The sequence below is a fragment of the Alosa alosa genome, chromosome 21 (assembly GCF_017589495.1).
Source record: "Alosa alosa isolate M-15738 ecotype Scorff River chromosome 21, AALO_Geno_1.1, whole genome shotgun sequence".
Taxonomy (NCBI): Eukaryota; Metazoa; Chordata; class Actinopteri; order Clupeiformes; family Clupeidae; genus Alosa; species Alosa alosa.
The window spans coordinates 3,429,193-3,448,780 of NC_063209.1; the positions used below are offsets into that span (position 1 = coordinate 3,429,193).

At 48.0% G+C, this 19,588-nt stretch overlaps 1 protein-coding gene across 1 annotated transcript in view; it reads left to right on the forward strand.

The window, feature by feature from the left end:
• Positions 1-19,588, forward strand: part of fgf13a (fibroblast growth factor 13a) — a 94,868-nt gene that overhangs the window by 30,413 nt on the left and 44,867 nt on the right. The window contains exon 4 of the mRNA XM_048230832.1: positions 13,006-13,173. Coding sequence (XP_048086789.1) covers positions 13,006-13,173 — 168 coding nt within the window. The remainder of the gene's footprint in view (positions 1-13,005; positions 13,174-19,588) is intronic.

The following is a 19,588-nucleotide window of genomic DNA, read 5'->3' on the forward strand; positions in this document are numbered from 1 at the left end:
GCATAAGAGTCGAGATGTTGCACAGCCTCAAAAAAGTGTTTCTTCATTTCAGCCTGAATGAACATTAAGAAAAGAAACTGAACTGCTGAATAAATGTGTGTACAGTGGTACATTGCTTAACAACAATATATCTATGATTTAAAACAAAACATGTCAGTATTTTGTAGATTTTTTAAAAGGGGAAGGGATTTATTCAAGATTTGGCAACTGAAACGTAAGATTGTTTTAGGATGCAGCACACATTAGGGCTTAAACAGCAGTGGGCTTAAACTTTTCGTCTGTGACCCCCCAAAAACCCTGACCAAGTCTCGCAAACAATTTCTCTCCAAACGCACAAAACATTATAGTCATATTATTATAGCTTTACTTTGGGTAATGTTGTGAGATTGGAGGCACAGACAGAAAATGACTTGTCACGTACAGTAGGTAGGCTATGCTATGTCCACTCCACAGGCAGAACCGTCCATGACAGCTTTTGACAATCTGTTTTGTTATTTTCCAATACAGTACATAGCTAGCACTCATCCAGTGTAGAACTGGCGCCCCTGTGGTGAAAGGCAGCCTAGTGCTCTGTCTGTGCTGAGCTTGTGCAGCGCACCTTTGAACTCAGATGGTACTGTAGGTGATTTGAGGCTCAGGTTTAGTTTGCATAATCAGAGTATCCACTTTTGGAGGAACATTAGGAACATAAACTTTAAAAAAGTGTTTTTTTATTCAGACAATCATTTCGCAACCCCTCCATTGTTTTTGGTGGAGCCCCCTCCCCCAGTTGTAGAACCACTTCTTTAGGGTACCTCTTACTGTTTCCTTCACAAATCATATTCTACAAATTTCATTCGCTAATCGTATTCTTCTGAGCTTGCAGAGCTGTAAACTGATTCTGATGATATGCTCCCTGAATGCCCTTGCACCTGAGCGGGAGACGAGCTCCTCCAGTGTGTTTAAACTCTTCCACTGACTTCCACTCTCTCTTCCTCCCTCTCTTGCTCTCTCGTTCGTGCTTGGCTGACTCGAGCCCTGGTCCCTGGGCGTGAGGGGTGTGGGGTGAGGCTGTGTGGGTGTTCTTGGGTGTGGAGGCAGGGCGGGCTCGGGTGGCTGCTGCCAGAACGATTTCCAGTCATTTTGAGTGGTGAGGCGGGAGCATTGATTGGTGTCAGTGATTAAATGGCTAATGTTTCATCAAAGATCCCACACTGGCTGAGGGTTTGAGCGGTAGCAGAAGTACATGTCCACACACACACACACACACACACACACACACACACACACACACACTCACTCTCTCTCTCTCTCTCTCTCTCTCTCTCTCTCTCTCTCTCTCTCTCTCTCTTACACACACACACACACACACACACACACACACACACACACACACACACACACTCTCTCACACACATACACACACACACACACACAAAAAGAGAAACAAACTAAACAAACACACAAAAAGAGAAACAAAACATGCTCACACACATGCATGTGGTTTGACTAGCTTTTAGACACTGTTGGTTTTGTGGAAGCTGTAACTCTCTCAGACTGAGTGTGGAATGGCAGATGTTATCCACTCAAACCTTATGATCATTTCATAATAAAGGTATTCACAGTGCAGAACATGACAGTGTATAGGGTAATTAATCATTATGATCTAATTAAAAATATATGCCATGATTCATTAATCAACTGCTGTTCACATATTTCAACACTTTGGTGCATGTACATACATTTTCATGGTAGTTAAGTCATGTTTGTTGCCACAGGGACTGTTGAATAACACTTCTCTGAATACAGTCTGAGGCATGGGGTATGACGTGTGAAGATGACTCGGAGAAAACAGTTGCTGTTGCGTAACAAGGGGAGTGTGTGTGTGTGTGTGTGTGTGTGTGTGAGAGAGAGAGAGACCGAGAGAGAGAGAGAGAGAGAGAGAGTACTGTATATGTGTGTGTCTGTAGCTTCATGTCAGTCAGGTCAGGGAAGCAGGTAAGGACATGTTGCCCTATGGCTGACCCTGTCCTTGGAGAAAAGAACAAGCCACACAACATCCTGACAGGAAGCTCAGCAGAGACACAGCCATATGTCACGATTCAGTCTAAAGTAAACAGAGGCAGCAAGCTACTCAAAGTGTAGGCACTTTCTATGAACCCAGTATCTATAAAGCCTTACAAACAAGCTATTACTGTAAGCATTCATAAGTCTCACAATAGCTGCTTTCAGACATAGGTGTAAGTCTGCATGTTCTGTGGATATCAAGCGGTTGGGCCGTATATCTGAACAACATCTCCCCACATTTGGAACTCCGAACTTAGCCAGCTCTTACACTACTCCCCTCCTAGTATTTCAAACAGACATTATGTAAATGAGCTGAACGAATGTCTGAACGAAGTGAAGAACAAGCAGAGATTCTGTTCATGTGAGATGAAGTATGGAGAGGAGGATGGTGATGATGGTGATGATGATGAAGTAGGAAAGAGTGAGAGAGGGAAGAGAGATGGAGAGATGAAATCATCATGGGTGTGGGACAGCATGCGGCCTGGCCGTGCGACTGGTCAGAGAAGTGCACACAACTTTAAGTTGCACTTGTGTGTGTGTTCAGGGTCTGTTATGGGTGGGCATTATTAACAGACAGCCATGGCAAGAATAAAAAATGTAGTGATCTTTTATCATGTCTACATCTGGTTTACCCTCCAATGGCTCAGAACTGAACTTTACTGCTGCCCACATTCCACAATCTATATTATATGTGTTGTCTAGCAGATTTGGGAGCTCTGTCAGTAACGCACACGCACGCACACACACAACCTGCGTTGTGTTGAACCTGCGCGATTCAGCCCTGCACACGCCCGGACTCAAACCCGCAAAACAGCAGCACCTCGGATCGGGAGGCGAGCACGCTAACAATTGAGCCAATAGCCCAGGCTACTGGCTCGCATGCCAGCAGCACTCTTGAGGCACTTACTTAAATGATATCTGGTTAATTACATAAAGCAAGTTGAGCAATGCAGTGTGATGTGTACCTCTTATTTCCACGTTGCTTCAAGCTGTGCCAAATAACAGGTTGCTTAGCACACTCTGCCATCTTGTTCCCTGTGATTTTTTCCCTGCATACACATAATGGGAAATTAATCGGGTCACTATGGGAGCACGTTGTCCAAAATCCTATTTATTTGCATCAGCTGTTGATTGAGGTAAACACACATCTTAGTGCTTAATCCGACTTAACACTTTCATCTGTTCGGGCTCGGAGCCTGCAGTCTGTCATCATTCTAACACCATTGTCAACACATACGTGAGTGTGTGTGTGTGTGTGTGTGCCTATTGATGATGGTGTTCACACACACACACACACACACACACACACACACACACACACACACACACACACACACACACACACACACACACACACACACACACACTGGAGTGTATATGTTAATTATAGTGAGAGAAATTCTTTGCAAACAAGTAGTGGGTTGGGTACCGCAATTAGGTCCTACAATAAACATGCAGTGGTGATACTCCATGGACCAGTGTCATTGGTGTCATGTAGGTGTGTGAAACAGAGTAAAAGAGTATGTATACCCTTTATACAGTATTTATGTATACCCTGTAGTATTTATGTGAAGTAAAACTACACTTAGTAGCAGCCACGCTGTGGCATTCATTTGGTGTGGCGCATTCTGCAAGGTTAATGGATAGTGAATGGAGTTTGTGCTCATGAACAAAGGACCATGAGAAGGAGAATTCACTGAATCTGACAAATGAAATGGGAATCGCTGTACTACCCAGTATTGGATTAGTAAATCCAATCGGTGGAAAATCAAATAAGCGATTGGAGGGGAAAATCCTGTGGGTATTGAAAAGCTAACCTGACCTTTGAAACTGACACTGTTATCAGGGGGGAAAATCGCTTAAGTAAAAAATGCCATCCTGGGCATAGATATAAATAATGTCAAAAAAGATGTCTCTGAAGCTGTAACATGCTACAGAGGTCATGTTAATGAATGCAGCTGCAGGCAACACATGCTACCACGGACAGTGGGCAAAATATGTAAAAGCTTGTGGTATATATTTAGAATCCTGTCGTATCTTAGCGGTGGTGAAGCTTAGCTCTCCTGATTGTCAGGCTCCTACACACTCAGATCTGATTACAGGAGGACTGTCAAACTGCTGTTGAAAGCTGGGCAGATCCTCTGTGTGTGTGTGTGTGTGTGTGTGAGATAGAGTGAGGAAGAGGAAGAGACAGCGCCTTAGCACTCCTCACCACCCACTCAGCCTTCCAAGGCTTTTCCTGGGCGCCGTCTTCGATGTCCTGTCTGACGTCTTATTTGTCTGGTTTGTGTTGTCTTCAGTGTGTTAGGCCCAGCAGGGTGCCTGATAATTATGCTTCTGTGTGTATGATTTATAAATCATGTATACTGCACAATTGCTGTGTCGCTTTTTAAGCCCTCCAGATGTGTTTTGCCTCCAGAGTCTGGTTGATTGCATTTTTACTGCATACTATATGCAGTGTGTGTGTGTGTGTGTGTGTGTGTGTGTGTGTGTGTGTGTGTGTTCCTTAGATACACACAAAGACAAACAGGGCGGGATGAGAAGTCATAAATATTTATGACTTGGTTGTTAAAGACGTGTTTGTCATTAGAGTTCTTCTGTGGTGCTGCATGGGAAACGTTGTGGTAATGCTGTGATGTATTACAGAGCAATTTTCTCAGATGGACGCAGTTTCGCTCTGCCACACTGGGGACAGTGTGTGTGTCTCTCTCCTCTTTGTGTTTGTGTTTGTCTGTGTCTGTGTGTGTGTGTGTGTGTGTGTGTGTGTGTGTGTGTGTGTGTGTGCATGCCGGTACCTGTACACAGTGGTCTGTGATGATTAAGTGTCCCGAACTCCCACGTCAGGCAGTTGTGTTGCGTCCCTCAGGGTGGACACTGGCCAGTGGGGGAGGAAGCAGGTGTGACTAGCACTATGCCAGGAGAAGAAGGGAACAGAAGAACAACAAGAAAAGAGTGAAAGATAAGTGTAGAGAGAAATGCACCAAGTGAGAAAGAGAGAAGAGTGAAGAACAGAGGGTAGGAGAGTTAAAGCAAGAGCAATAACTTAGCAGTGCCGGGCAGTGCTTCAGTGATCCATCTAAGAGCGGTCAGGGTGAAGGAGAGCACAGAGTCGGGAGGCTGAGTGGCAGTCAGGTGAACAGGTGAGCACATCCCCTCCACAGAACAGTCAGGTGAACAGGTGAGCACATCCCCTCCACAGAACAGTCACATCCTACTAGGGCTGTCATCCACGGCTCATCCTGGAGTCTCTCAGCTGTGATACATACACACTGTATTCCTTATAATACGTCAGATACAGTGGACAATGGACCACTATGGACTGCAGTTAGCATGGCTCGCTGGTATGCTTATTTTGTCCTACTTTGATCTGCACTGCTGGTGGGTGGGTGAGTTGAGTGTGATGTGAGGGAGAGTTTGCCAGGCTCCAGGCCATCGAGTGAGCCTGTGGAGGAGGCTTAGCTTAGCCCAGCCCTGGCATGCAAGCTGCTGCCCCTCCAATGGGGGCATATTTCATTCCCCTACCCCACCCCCTGCCCCCCCGGCCTCCCACTCTCCTGATCCAGAGCTAAGGCCTCTGCATCTTTGCTCCGGGCCGGCAAATGTGTTTTGCCCCAATAGGAGCTGGATATTTATGTTGGAGGAGACTGCACTCTGTTCGTGTGCTCAACCAATTAGGCTGTCCTGTCTGTTGTGAATCATTTTAATTAAATAGAGTTTACTGGCCTGTATATAAACATGCTCTCCTTTTTTTTTGGCCTCTCAGCGCTCACTCTTGCTCTTCGTCTTTCTCTCTCTCTCTCTCTCTCTCTCTCTCTCATACACACACACACACACACACACACATACACATACACACAAACACAGGTTCAGCCATCTTAGGTGTGCGTTCATAGGGTGGTATAGTGGGCCAAGGTGACGAGCCATGATGAGTTATTAGGCTCAGAGAAAGGTCACCCTTTGAGGCGGCGTTGTGGCAGGCAAACGAGCTGCACGCATATCACCAGATCTTAATTAAGTTCCAGCCCACAGCACAAGGTCTTCTCCTCTCACCTTAACATCACCTAGGATTCAATTACACGTGCATTCACACCTGAGATACGCCATTTAAAGGCAGACTCCTTACCTGATAGATTTTGCGTGTTGAGACAACACCTTTTGCATACATATATGCATGGTGTTGCAGTTTAATAGAAGTTAAAATGTGCTTAGGCTCAGAAATTAGTTCTAGAATAGAAATATGCTTACCACCAGGACTTCATTAAAACACTTTCTCCCTCATGTTTGCCTATTGTGTGGCTGTGGTTTGGCCTGTGGGTTTCAGTACTGATCTGAGGTCAGTGTTAAGATGACTTTGGGGCTGGGGGAGCATTTCCCCTGCTGGACACTGCAGCTTAAAGAGAGGCCAGAAGCTATAATTGCCTTTTCCAAGAGACTGACCAGGCCTACTACCCTCAGGGTTTAACTGGACAGAGGCTGTTTCTTTTCTATCTTGTCTTTTTATTTTCCTGATCTCTCTCTCCACATGTGTTTGACTGTCAAACTAAACTAAAGGAAAAGAAAATTCCAAATTGACACTGGACACAGAATTGAAAATCACTGGCCAACGATACTGCTGGTCAACTTTTATAAGTGGTTCAGGTTATGTTTGGGTTCTCTGCATCAATCTGACTCAGCGCATCAATGTCCAAAGTGGAAAAGCCCTTACAGTGATCCTTTGTCATACCTTAAACAGGAGTGCTGAACAAATTTGAGCTCACCCACATTCTGCAGTGTAACTTTTCTTAATTTAATAATTATGCTATCCCCTGTACAATTTCTCCCATTTCCCCATGGGCTTTTTTCACACACACACACACACACACACACACACACACACACACACACACACACACACACACACACACACACACACACACTCTGTGTGATGGAGTTTATATGAGTGTTCCCCCATGAAGGGTTTTTTGAAGAAAGAGGCCTTAAAGAGGCCATAAAGCAGCTATTGTGAACATGGCCAGTGGGCAGTTTGATTAGCGGTGAGTCACAGGCTGCAGGTGGTCAGTGATCAGTGATGACGGGCCTGTTATGAGGAGAACCTGTGTGTTTGTGTGTGTGTGTGTGTGTGTGTGTGTGTGTGTGTGTGTGTGTGTGGTTTAGAGCTAACAGAAGGAACAAATTCAGCCTCTGGGTATAGGTGTAAAAGGAAGGCTGTGGACTGGAGTAGGTGGTGGAGGACCAGCGTCACGCTTGACTCTTCATCATATCTGTATCTGACTCTTCATCATATCTGGATCTGACTCTTCATCATATATCTATATCTGACTCTTCATCATATATCTGACTCTTCATCATATATCTGTATCTGACTCTTCATTATATATCTGACTCTTCATCATATCTGTATCTGACTCTTCATCATATCTGTATCTGACTCTTCATCATATATCTGACTCTTCATCATATCTGTATCTGACTCTTCATCATATCTGTATCTGACTCTTCATCATATATCTGACTCTTCATCATATCTGTATCTGACTCTTCATCACATATCTGACTCTTCATCATATCTGTATCTGATTCTTCATCATATATCTGACTCTTCATCATATCTGTATCTGGCTCTTCATCATATCTGTATTTGACTCTTCATCATATATCTGATTCTTCATCATATCTGTATTTGACTCTTCATCATATATCTGACTCTTCATCATATCTGTATCTGACTCTTGATCATATCTGTATCTGACTTCTCCATGCAGGCTGTATCGCCCAAATTAATGGCAACTTTGTCCAACTGCAGGGAACAGGAAAAAAGGCTAATTTCAGCTCCATTCTGTTTAATAACTGATGCAGGCTGAAATGTAAAAAGGGCCATATGTGGTGATGGCACAGCACTGGTTTGTAAATGTCCGTCATTTCTGTGACTTTGCTCGTTATGTAGGTGACCTGCGATGCAAGGGACGCGAGAGAAACGGCACAGACTCAGGCACGGCAATTACCTGCCTGTGCCTTGCTTTCACACACCCGTAATGATATTCATTGATATGCAGCTCCCAACTACAAAGCGCTGCCAAGAACAAAGAGCTGCACAGCTTCAGTTCCTCACGGCTGTCTAGGCGCTTGTTTGTTTGTGCACTAAGTAACCGTAATAAGAACATTTAACAGACCAGACGATTCATTAGGGTAACCTCATACTCCTGGGAAATAAGGGGATTGCTGGGTGGACAATGCTGACGTATTTATATATTTCTTTGTTTGTTTTTAAACATTATTTGTTCAGTATTTTTGATTGACACCTGGCCAGTGGCTTTTAGTTACATAAGAAGGATTGGGTGAGGTGAGATATGGTGCTGTTGGTTCAGTACTGAAATTCTGCAAGCTCATTCCACACACACCGAGGTAAAAAGAAAGAAGAAACAGAACAGAAAAGGGACGAGTTCACCTGCTGTCATTGCCACCGAAGGTGCCTGCAAGGTGACACAAGCGTTAAAACGAAGCGCCTCTGTTTTTTGAGTGGCTGCCAAGCCTTGTGAAGTGATCCCTCAAGACTCAGCTGTAGTCTACATTTATCCACTTCTCCGGAGTATTTTAAGCATGCAGACTCACGCGCGCGCTCACCCCCGGGGCTGTGGCACTGGCTGGGGCTCGAATCCGGCCGCCTCCCTTGTAGTGTTGCTAACGGCTTTGCGCGCCAAGTCTTGAAAAATGATGTATAGCAGCGGCGCTTGATGGACATGGCTCCTGACTGTGTAAATTGTGCGAAGCGTTAACTCGCGGCTCGTTAATGTTTTATGCTAGTTAAACTCCGTGACCCCGATCCGCGGACAGCTCAGGGACTGAGAGGATGAGTGATGAGAGCGGTCATCAGTCAGCCCCCGCTGGAAGAAGCACCCTGGCTAACGGCCTCGTCCTTGGCATGCCTGTGACAAGAGGTCATGGCATGGCAGAGTGACCTTCCTGCTGTCCTGATTGCATGAACACTAACCAGCTTGACTATAAACAGGTGTTGAGAATATCCCTTTGGGGGGTGCATTCCATGAAATAGCAATGACAGAGAGACACAGCTATGTAAACTGCTCAGGCTCTCTGAGTGTTCATAACTCTGAGGTTGGTTGAGTCTGAATGACCCCTGTCTCTTTGTTATCCCTAGTGGTTTTTCTTATGAATGATCAGCCACTGAGGTTACACCTGGATCTCAGGTGAGGATCACAAAGGGATTTGCTGCAGAGGTTTCAGTAGAGTTTGAGAGAGTCCGCTCTGAGCCCTAAAACTTCTCTAAGAGCTCACTTGAGCCTGTGACTTGTGCCCTTTTTAGAGAGGTGCTTGGAGGGATACGGTCTCTCCTTACTGAGGCACCAAGGCAGTGTCATCAAGGTTAGCAGGGATGGAAAGAGGTCAAGGTTATCCAGCTGTGCGTCATCACTATATATGCTGCTATATATATTGTGACCGGTGTGGTTGGTATACCACAGCCCATGGACAAGGACAGCCATCCCAGCGGGGGTTGTGGATGGTGTAGGATGATGTGGTGCCTCCACCCACGCTCCCCCTGTCCCCTGAGGTTGTAGATCAGGCCCCATCAGGCAGCACCGCTGACAGCTCATTCCATGCGGGTGGGGACAGATACGGACTTGAAGAGTGTGTGTGTGTGAGGGGGGATGAGGATATGTGTGTGTAAGTGCGTGTGTATGTGTAAGTGTGTGTGTATGCTGTGAGGTGTGTATGGAGAGGGGGGTGATCAGCAGCGATCCATCAACACAACGCCGCAGCAGCCTGTGGAGCGTATGCTCTCCATCACGGTGGGCGGATGGGCGGGCAGTGCGGGGCAGTGCGGAGGCCGACGGGCCATAAAGCAGGAGCCGCCGCTGACAGGGCCTCCGCGCGCTCGCTCATTTTTATCGCCACTTATGAGCCGGCAGTTAGCGCCGCTGTTAATAACCAGCCGCCCAGAATTAGACGCTTCGCAAGAATTGGACTGCGGCACCAAGACAGCTCTTTTTATTCATCCACTCCATCCCTTCTTCTCTCTCTCTGCCGCTCTCTCTCACACTCTCCATCTCTCTCTGGCTGAGGACTGGACTCTCCTTAGCGGGGGCCCAGACGTGCTGCTTTTTAAGTGGCAGCCAGTCAAGTGGTCTGATGGAAGGAGAGGGGCAGAGATGAATGGAGGGGTCGATGGATGGTCCAGGGAAAAGGGCAGGTGAAATAGCCGCCCGGTCAGGGTGCCTCTTGGGTGTCAGATGAGGCTCTTTCAAACGTGGCTTGGTTGAAACTGAGAGCTGATAGATGAGAGTGAAGGAGGAGCAGAGAGAGGGAAGATGACACAAAACATGAGAGGAGAGCTGGAGAACAAATGTCACACTGTGCTGTCACAGTGGGCTCTCAGTAGGCTCGTTCTGCACCTCTAGCCCTGTGTGAGAGTCAAGCATGTTTTCATCTTCTGGTACAGTCACTTGCCTGGAGAAATAGCACCCGCACTAACACAACGCAGGACTGATGAATGAAGATGTACTGTTTGCACTGAATATATTCACTTAAAAATACAACAGCAACGCCAAAGAACTTTCCCTCTGTCGCACGCATGCTATTTGTTTATCCAGCACCGGCTTTGCAAATAACGATGTCCACAGACAAGGTAGAATATGTTGCACGATTTATGAAAGTATGATGTATTGCGACATCAGATGCAAGTCAAATTTGTAGTTTCTTATGTCTCATTCCATTGAACTACAGATCCGCTACCCGATCTGGCAAACTTACATAGTGCGGTTATAGCCGATAGAGGGCCGCAAAGCGAATGCAGAAGTGCCGTTCACCCTGTTACTAGTTGATGAACCACTGAAACGATTTTGGAAAACATTATTTTAAGGTACAGAAAACTGTTTGGTGTTGCTTTAAATGATATGGAGGTTACAATCATGCAGAACATGTACATATTAGACGCTTAAAACTGAGGCAGGCGTGTGAATGTTGCTGCAGGGGGGATGTAAAGATTGCTTCACATCCACGGGCTATGGATTCAGTTCCAAAGCAGCATGGAAACGAGTGAAGGTGGCAGTCAAAGCACTCGTACTTCACACAGTGCTAAATTGGTCCCATAGGAAGCACAATGTGTGTGTGCGTGTGTGTGAAGAGGTAGATTGGAAGATGGGTGAAAAACTAGCAACTCCCATTGAGAGCTGAACCAAAGTGGGCCTAGCTCACACATCTATATTTAGCCTCCATTTATGTTTTTTTTTGCTTTCTGTAATAATAATAGTGTGTCTGTGAGGGAAGGGACGCTGGCATTGCATCACAGCGCCAGCCAGTCTATCGGCAGCCAGCCCTGGACCCACAGTGGACAGATACTGCCCTGGTGTGTGTGTGTGTGTGTGTGTGTGTGTGAGAGAGAGATGTCAGTAGTCCACCTCTCACTCAGCTGAAAGTAGGTTGAGCACCATACACTCTTCCTGCTTATGAGGGCTCTCAGCTGATGAGGTTTTTACAGCTGTGCTTATGTACAGTGATAAAGCCTGTGGTGAAATAACACAGAAATATAGAGGTCACAGGTCAAGGTCATCTGTGTGTGCTGTCATAGGGAGTCACGGGAGACACTCTTAGCAGAGAGGGTTCAAGCGGAGCTAGTAATCAAGGATCTTTGCTCTTAGTGCTCTGTCTGAATGGCTTGGCCCTGGCTCTTAAGTGCCCTTAACGTTTTAGAGACCAATCAGCATTAAGCTCAGGAGCTGGTAAGAGAATGGTATCTCATTCAAGAAAATGTAAAAGTAAATTAGGATAAAATCATATTCATAACAATAATGAATAGATGCAACATTCTCCCATAACTCAGATAATACATCCTTTGTGTGTGCTAATTGCACTGCTAGACACAATAATAGACAGGTATGTGGAGTTTTATAATCATTTCTCACTAGAACACAAGATCACATACTGCATTTTTAATTCTGTGTTGCCATCCAAACTATTTAAGATGCCTCGTCTGAAAAAGTACCACAAACACAAAACCAAAACATCAAACCAAAACCCCTGGTGTGTATTCTATTCCGCTATGCCCTCTCCTGCTAATGCATTTGCCTGTTTTGGATGCGAGGCTCTGCATGCATATGAGCTTGTAGCTATAGCCAACAGCTAAGGTCATTTTGCTCACATACTCAAGCATGCTGTCTTGCCTTTACTACTGCCTGCTCGTGCTGGTCAGAGATAGCAAATGCCCTGCTGGTGCAGGGCCGTGTAGCGCCCCGTCTGGAGGACATCTGTCTGTTGTGCTGAAAGTGGTAGAGGTATGTTCTCTCCGTCTTTGGCTCGGTCAGTTTCTCGTCGGCGAGAGATTAGGGGGAAATCGATGGGCCGGCGGCTCCCGTCTCATCCCCACCACCACGCGCTCTCTCTCTCCCTCCTGCTGCCCAACCCCCACTCACCTGGTCAACCCCACAGCTCACACACTGCTCCATTCATTTGTGAATTATTGTGTGCACTGCTGTTGGTATTTTTCTTTGTCTCTCTAAAACTCCCATTCCTCTTTCCTCTGTCTGACCTTCTCTGTCCCCCTTTCTCCCCCTCCCTTCTCCCTCTCTTTCTTGCCATCTCTCCTTCTGTCCTGTTCTCTCCCTTCTCCCACTCTTTCTCCTGCTCTCACCCTTTTCCTCCCTCTCTCTATATCTCTCCCTTCTCCCTTTCTCTCCCCGTTTCCCTCTAATAGAAACCATGTTCTTTTGACTGTTGTTGTTGTTGTTGTTGTTGTTGTTAATTATGTTACTGTTATTGTTGTTGCTGATATAGATGTCTTTTCTTTCTCACTGTAATTTGCCTTTCTTTGCTGGTATTTTAAGCATTTGCTTCTGGTGCTCCCTCTCTCTCTCTCCCTCTCTCTCTCTCTCTCTCTCTCTCTTTATCTGTCTCTCTATCTGTCTGTCTCTAACCCTGCATTCGTTGGTTTTGTTGTGGCATGACCCCCAGTCCAGGATGATGCTGCCCCAGGTACGCAGGAGTACATTATGTTGCGGCAGGACTCCATCCACTCCGCGGATATAAGGAGTAAAGGCTCGCCCTTTCGTGCTAAGTGTCACGAAATCTTCTGCTGCCCGCTGAAGCAAGCCACCCTCAAAGAGAGCTCAGAGCCTGAAGGTTTGTTTGCACCCCATCCATCCTCTTTTGATTTGTTATGTTACACCCCTTTTTTTCTTCCTCTCCTTCCCTTGTTCTTTGCTGATGCCCTTTTGTCTCCGCATCTCAAACCTGTCACATCTGAACCTTTAGCTTTGACTTTTCTGTTGTGTGTTTTTCCTCTGCTCCTTGTTATCCTGGTTGTTTTGTTGAAGGCATTTGCTCGGTGCATTGCTCTCTCTATCCCCAGATTAAGCCTGTGTTTGCTAAAATGCCCGTCTGCTCAGCTGAATGCACGCGGGAGATGCCCTCCTTTACTCTGTTATACCGTGTGCGTCTGTGTGCGCCTGTGTGTGTGTGTGTGTGTGTGTGTGTGTGTGTGTATGTGTGTGTGCTTGCCCGCATGTGTGCATACTGTAGGTGTGCAGCCCTCTCCCCCCGGTGCGTGGCCTCCTATATGACGGTGCCTGACCGTCACCGGGAGAAGCATGCGGCGGTGCCAAGCCACCAGCACTGCACGGGAGCGATAGGGTGCTGCCGCAGCTGCCCTTCCTCAGGGTGCGCTCAACGCTGGCAGCCAATTGGCTGCTGTGAGAAATTGGAGCATAGTGTACAAGAGAGGCCCACGGGTCGCAGCACTTCTCCAGTCTCCTCTCCTCATCCCTGCCAAAGGCTACGGAAGCAGGTCATGAGGAGGAGGAGGAGGAGGATGTTAGCATGCCCTCTTCAGCAGCTCTCTGCTCTCGCCCCTTTTCCTTCCTCAGTCTCCTTCTCTCTCTCTCTCTCCTTTCTCCCTCTTCTCTACATCCCTCTTTTTCTCTCTTTCTTTTCTTCCAGCCATTGCCCTTTACTGCTCTGCCATCTCTTTGTCTCTTTCTTTCTTTCTTTCTTTCTTTCTGCCCCCCCTCTCTCTGGTGCTTGCAGACGCATGTGGCGTGGCCTGTGTCTGCTTAAGGGAGGCTGCTGTCTCTGCAGGCCTGGCTGCTGGTGATGGGAGGAGGAGGAGGAGGGGGGGGAGGGGTGGGTGCATGCTGTCACCAGGGCTCACGGTGGGCCGTGCCTTGCCATGTCTGTCCCCCTGTCTGTCCCAACACCCTGTAGAGTGTTAAGAATACAACCACGTTTCCTTTTCAGGCCAGCAGATGGTTTGGGGGTAAGACTAGCGTCCTCTAGAAACCACATCCGCAGGACTGACGTCTGGAGTTTTTGTTTTGTTTGTGCAATCCAGCTACTGTATTTTTGGAATATTCCGCAATATGACAGACATCAGTATTGATGCTGGTGCCCAAGAACTCTAACAACACGCGAGAAGACTTGTGATATGAGGCGTCTATGAGCGTGATATGAGCTTTTTATGAGTTTGTGTGCAATATCTTTGGATTTACCACCAGACTGCCTCAGAGCGTTCCCACTAAGTGGCACAGAGGGGACCTGAGCTGGCAAGCCTAGCACAGCAGACAGGAGTGTAAACACAAACAACAGACAGGCAGGAGTCTCAAGGAGGAAGAGGAGGAATGGAGAGGGCTGGGTAGAAGAAGAGAAAGATAGAGAGAGAGGAGAAGGGAGGAGAGGAGAGGAGAGTGGTGGAATCAGAGAGAGTCTACAGTACTACAGATCTATTATTCAGTTAAACTGCAACTCCACTTAGACGTGACTGAATTTACAAAGGAAGGAGGGGGAGAGTGAAGGAGAGACTGCAGGAGAAAAGGGGGGGAGAGGAGACAGAAAGAGAAAGAGAGAGAGAGGCAGCATGCCTTACATAATTCCGTCATCAGGAGTGTCGTAACATTTCAGGGACTGCTCTGGTGCCATGCGAACAGGAGACATCCTTCTGCAGTGGAGAGCCCCCTCCCTGGGGCTCAGTGTGTGTGTGTGTGTGTGTGCGTGCGTGCGTGTGTGTGCACGTGCGTGTGTGTGTGTGTGTGTGTATGCGGCCTCAGAGCGCACTGAACTGATAAGCCTGTGGCAGCAGCAACAGCGCTGACGTCTGCACTCCCACAAGTGAAATATCTGTTGCTGACTCTTTAATCCCCCCTCTGATCAGAATCAAGAATCAGCTCTCCTGGCTATGTGTGCACCGCTCCAAACACACACACACACACACACACACACACACACACACACACACACACACACACACACACACACACACACACATGCCCGCACACAGAGTTGTACTCTCAAGACATGTACATGTACACAGTCAGGCACATCACTACCAGTCCTCCCTCCTATTTCCATTCTTTATCTTTCTTTATCTTTCCTTACTGTCTGTGTGTCTCTAATTATTATGAATCCCTTGCTTCTTAGACATCCCATCACTTCTCCTTACATTCCCTCTCTCTCTCTCTCTCTCTCTCTCTCTCTCTCTCTCTGTCTCAGCTCTGTCTGTGCTGTCTCAGCTCATTGTTGTCTCACTGCATCTACCCCTCCCCTCTCTCTCTCTCACACACACACACACACACACACACACACACACACACACTGTCAGGGCTGTTGTCCATGAGACCTCATGCCCAGAAGGTTCTCCTGCTCCTCCTCTTCACGTCTGCATGTCTCTGCACCACTCCGGTAATGAGGCGCCGACGGAGCCCAGCGCTCCTCCACCCTGATCCCCAGTGCTGCTGCTGCTGCTGCTGCTGCTGCTGCTGGTGCTGAGGCGTGCTAGCTGAGGAGCTCCATGTGATTATTTATCCCACCTGGTTATTTACGAGGCCCTCAGCTGAGCCCTCGGACGGTGAAAGGGCTTGTAAACAGCGGTGCAGCCGATGCTCCCGACATCGTAAAACCTGACAGGCTCTCTCTCTTTCTGGACTCCCCACTCTGCAGCCTCTGAGTCTCTCAACCCCTCCACCCCCCACCCCCACCCCCACCCCACAAGGCAGCAGGGAGACGGGAGGAGAGGGCAGGCCGCATCCCTCTGGTCAGCCTGCCCTGTGGCCTGGGCTTGCACCTCTGGGGGAGTGGGGCATGGGAGGATGGTGAACTGTGTTGGATAAAATCCAAGTAAGAACAAGTTTTTAAATGTATGAATAGTCAGTAACAGCATTCAAATGTCTATTTAATTAATCGTGTAAATACAAGGGGGGTACATTTGACCCCCTCCCCTTTATAGTGCTTCTAGACAAATTAGGCTAGTTGGCTTAGTTGCAAAGCAAATAGAGCTACCTGAAGTTTGAGAAAAACATGTAGCCCACAAATAAACAGACAGTGTTGTGAACAGTGAGAGGAAGCCAAATGGTGTGCTTTCTCAGTCTCTTTTCTCTCCTTTCCTCTCTGAATCCCTTCTTTCTGAATACCTTCTTCTCTGTTTCTCTCTTTCTCTGCGCCAGCTGCAGCGTGGCCAATAAAGTCCATGCAAATGTTGGCGCGCACCAAACAAACAGCCGAGGGCCACCGTCTGGGTGGGATAATGGGCCTGTGAGAGAGGCCATTCCTCTCCCTCCTCCCTGCGAGTGGGAGCCTAGGTGGCTGCCACCCAGTGGCGCTCGGGCGCTCTATTTACTGCGTGTTGGCCTTAATAGGAGCTGGCCATGAATAAGTCATGTCAGGATAATACTCCAGGTCGACAGGCTCAGCACACAGAGAGCGCGCCGAGCTGTAACATTGTCCCAATGTCATGCGTTAGCAACGTTAGCCACCTGTAATAACCAATTGGACAGACATGTCCTCTGTGTTTACCTGGTGCGTGGCGATGCACTGACTCCTGCCAGTCTAGGGGATGTTCTGCGGGTTACATGTACTTACTCTGAGTGTGTGTGTGTGTGTGTGTGTGTGTGTGACAGAGAGAGAGATAGTGTGTCTGTCCTTGTCGGGATCATTTGACATTCTCCCACTCCCACTCTCTGACACTCCCACTCTCCATACATTTGTTTTGCATTTTAATGTTGGGTGTGAAGACACATCAGTGAACTCTGTGGGGGGAGGGGAAGGTGCTTGAGTGTCCTTCAGTGCCACATCATATCCACGCTGGCTCTTCTCCCATAAACCTGTTCGCCGTATTAGACTCATTCCCAGCCAGTTCTAAGAGCCTCTCCAGATTTTATCTTTCCCTATTTGGATTGAGGTATTTATTTCAAACATAATCTAAACTGATCTCCAGTCAGTCTAGTCTTCCAGTTCCACACATCAGTCTCAGTGAGAGAGAAGAGGTGTGGTACTCTTACCACTCTAAGTACCCAGAAGGTCCTCCACACGCACATCTCTCCTGGGAGGAGGCACAAACCCCTGAGTCAGGGCCCTTAACTACCTCCGTCTGACCCAGTTCCAGGGCACGCGATACCCTCCCACAAAAACTCCAGCCTCCCCAGGACATTCCTCAAGGGAGCAGAGCAAATAAAGCCTCACGGAAACCCATTGGGGCTCCGCTGGCAGGCTCCTCAGCTTGCCCCCCCACACACACACTCACACACACCTGCCCCACCCGCCCCACCTGGGCCTGGCTGCTACAACCACTTCATTTCGATTAAGGTGGTGCAGATCGCGACTTCGCGTCTGTCAGTGTAAACACCATTAAGCACTTTAAAGGGAGCAGCCGGCCAAGCTGTGGAGTTAAGGGCCAGCGCTTTATAAAGGGGGACGTGCAGGAGCCCACAGCCAGCGCTGACAACACAGCTTTAATGCTGCGAGGAGGATTGCACACACTTGCCCACACACACACACACATTTACAAACAGACACACAATCATACACACACACACACACACACACACACTCACACATACATACACACATTCACAAACAGAAAGACACACAAACACACACTCATTCACACACACACACACACACACACACACACACACACACACACACACACACACACACACACACAGAGACACACACACACTCACAGACACACACACACACTCAGACACACACACACACTCAGACCCATACTGTACATACACATTCAGACACAGACATGGATACACAGAGAGAGAGAGAGAGAGAGAGAGAGAGTGCTGTGCGAGAGACAGCTGAAAACTTGCGGACAGCTCGGACCATTGAAAGTTTTCATCCCTCGCTCCGGCGGCAGTGAGTCACAAAGTCACACTGGAGAGCGGCGCTCTAAATGGGCCCATCAATGCCACGCAAGTGCCTGATTGAAAGGTCACGCTCCTTTATCGTGGCTGGTCTATGACTCACTGGCTGAAGGGCCGGCCTGTCTGCCCACTGCAGCCCCGAGCAGCCGCCCAGCCGTATGTCATCCAGAGCTCAGGCGAGAGAGAGATAAGAGCCTTTATGAAGGCCAGCAGCTTCAGGGAGCACGTGAGAGAAACAGAGGCAAGGTGGCTCACTGCCAGGACTATCTCTCTCTCTTTCTCTCTCTCTCATCTTATTCACCCTGTTGCTCTCTACCACTTTCTTTGCACCTCTCACTTCTTCTCAAACTCAGCTTGCTTTATTAGCATGGCACCTGAGATCCACACACACTCACCCTTGCTTTATTAGCATGGCACTTGAGATCCACACACACTCACCCTTGCTTTATTAGCATGGCACTTTAGATCCACTGTTGCCAAAGTCCAAGGCAGTTTAAATCTAGTGCCTCCACAGCCAGACACACACACACACACTCCCTGAGGTCGTCCACTGCTGTCTTTGTAGACAGTCTGCCCTCGCTGGTCTGGTGTGCATATGAACAGAAGGGTAGTGAGCCTGGGTCTGTTTCCCCCCCTAATCAACCACACTGTGGTCAGAAGGAGTCAGGACAGGGCAGGACAGGACAGGCGTTGAGGAGCACAAGTCTAAAGAAAACTCCTCCTCCCGTCTGTCAAGACATCATTCTCTCCTAACATGCACAATCAGAGTGTTTCTGTTGGTGAGTGTCTGAATGTGTGTGTGTGTATCTGTGTATTTGTGTGTGTGTGTGTGTGTGTGTGTGTGTGTGTGTGTGTGTGGAGAGAGAGAGATACGATTTCGCTCTGTCAAAGGCAGGATCGATAACAGCACACTACACAAATCCATTTAAAAGTCATTTGTGCTCTTGTCTGCTCGGCGTCACTCTCAGCCTGACTCACCCGCGCCCTCATTTCCCCTCAAATGTTTACAGAGAGAGAAGAGAGAAAAGAAATCAACAGGCTCAGCCTCCCACCCTGCCTGCCTCTCTCACACAGCCCCATCTCTCCCTCCCTGCCTCTCTCACACAGCCCCATCTCTCACACAGCCCCATCTCTCACACAGCCCCATCTCTCCCTGCCTGCCTCTCTCACACAGCCCCATCTCTCCCTGCCTGCCTCTCTCACACAGCCCCATCTCTCCCACCCTGCCTCTCTCACACAGCCCCATCTCTCCAGTCCCACCCTGCCTCTCTCACACAGCCCCATCTCTCACACAGCCCCATCTCTCACACAGCCCCATCTCTCCAGTCCCACGGCGCCGGCTTCATCTGTCTTCTCCCCTCTCTTTGTCAGTCAATGGGAGTATTTATCTATTG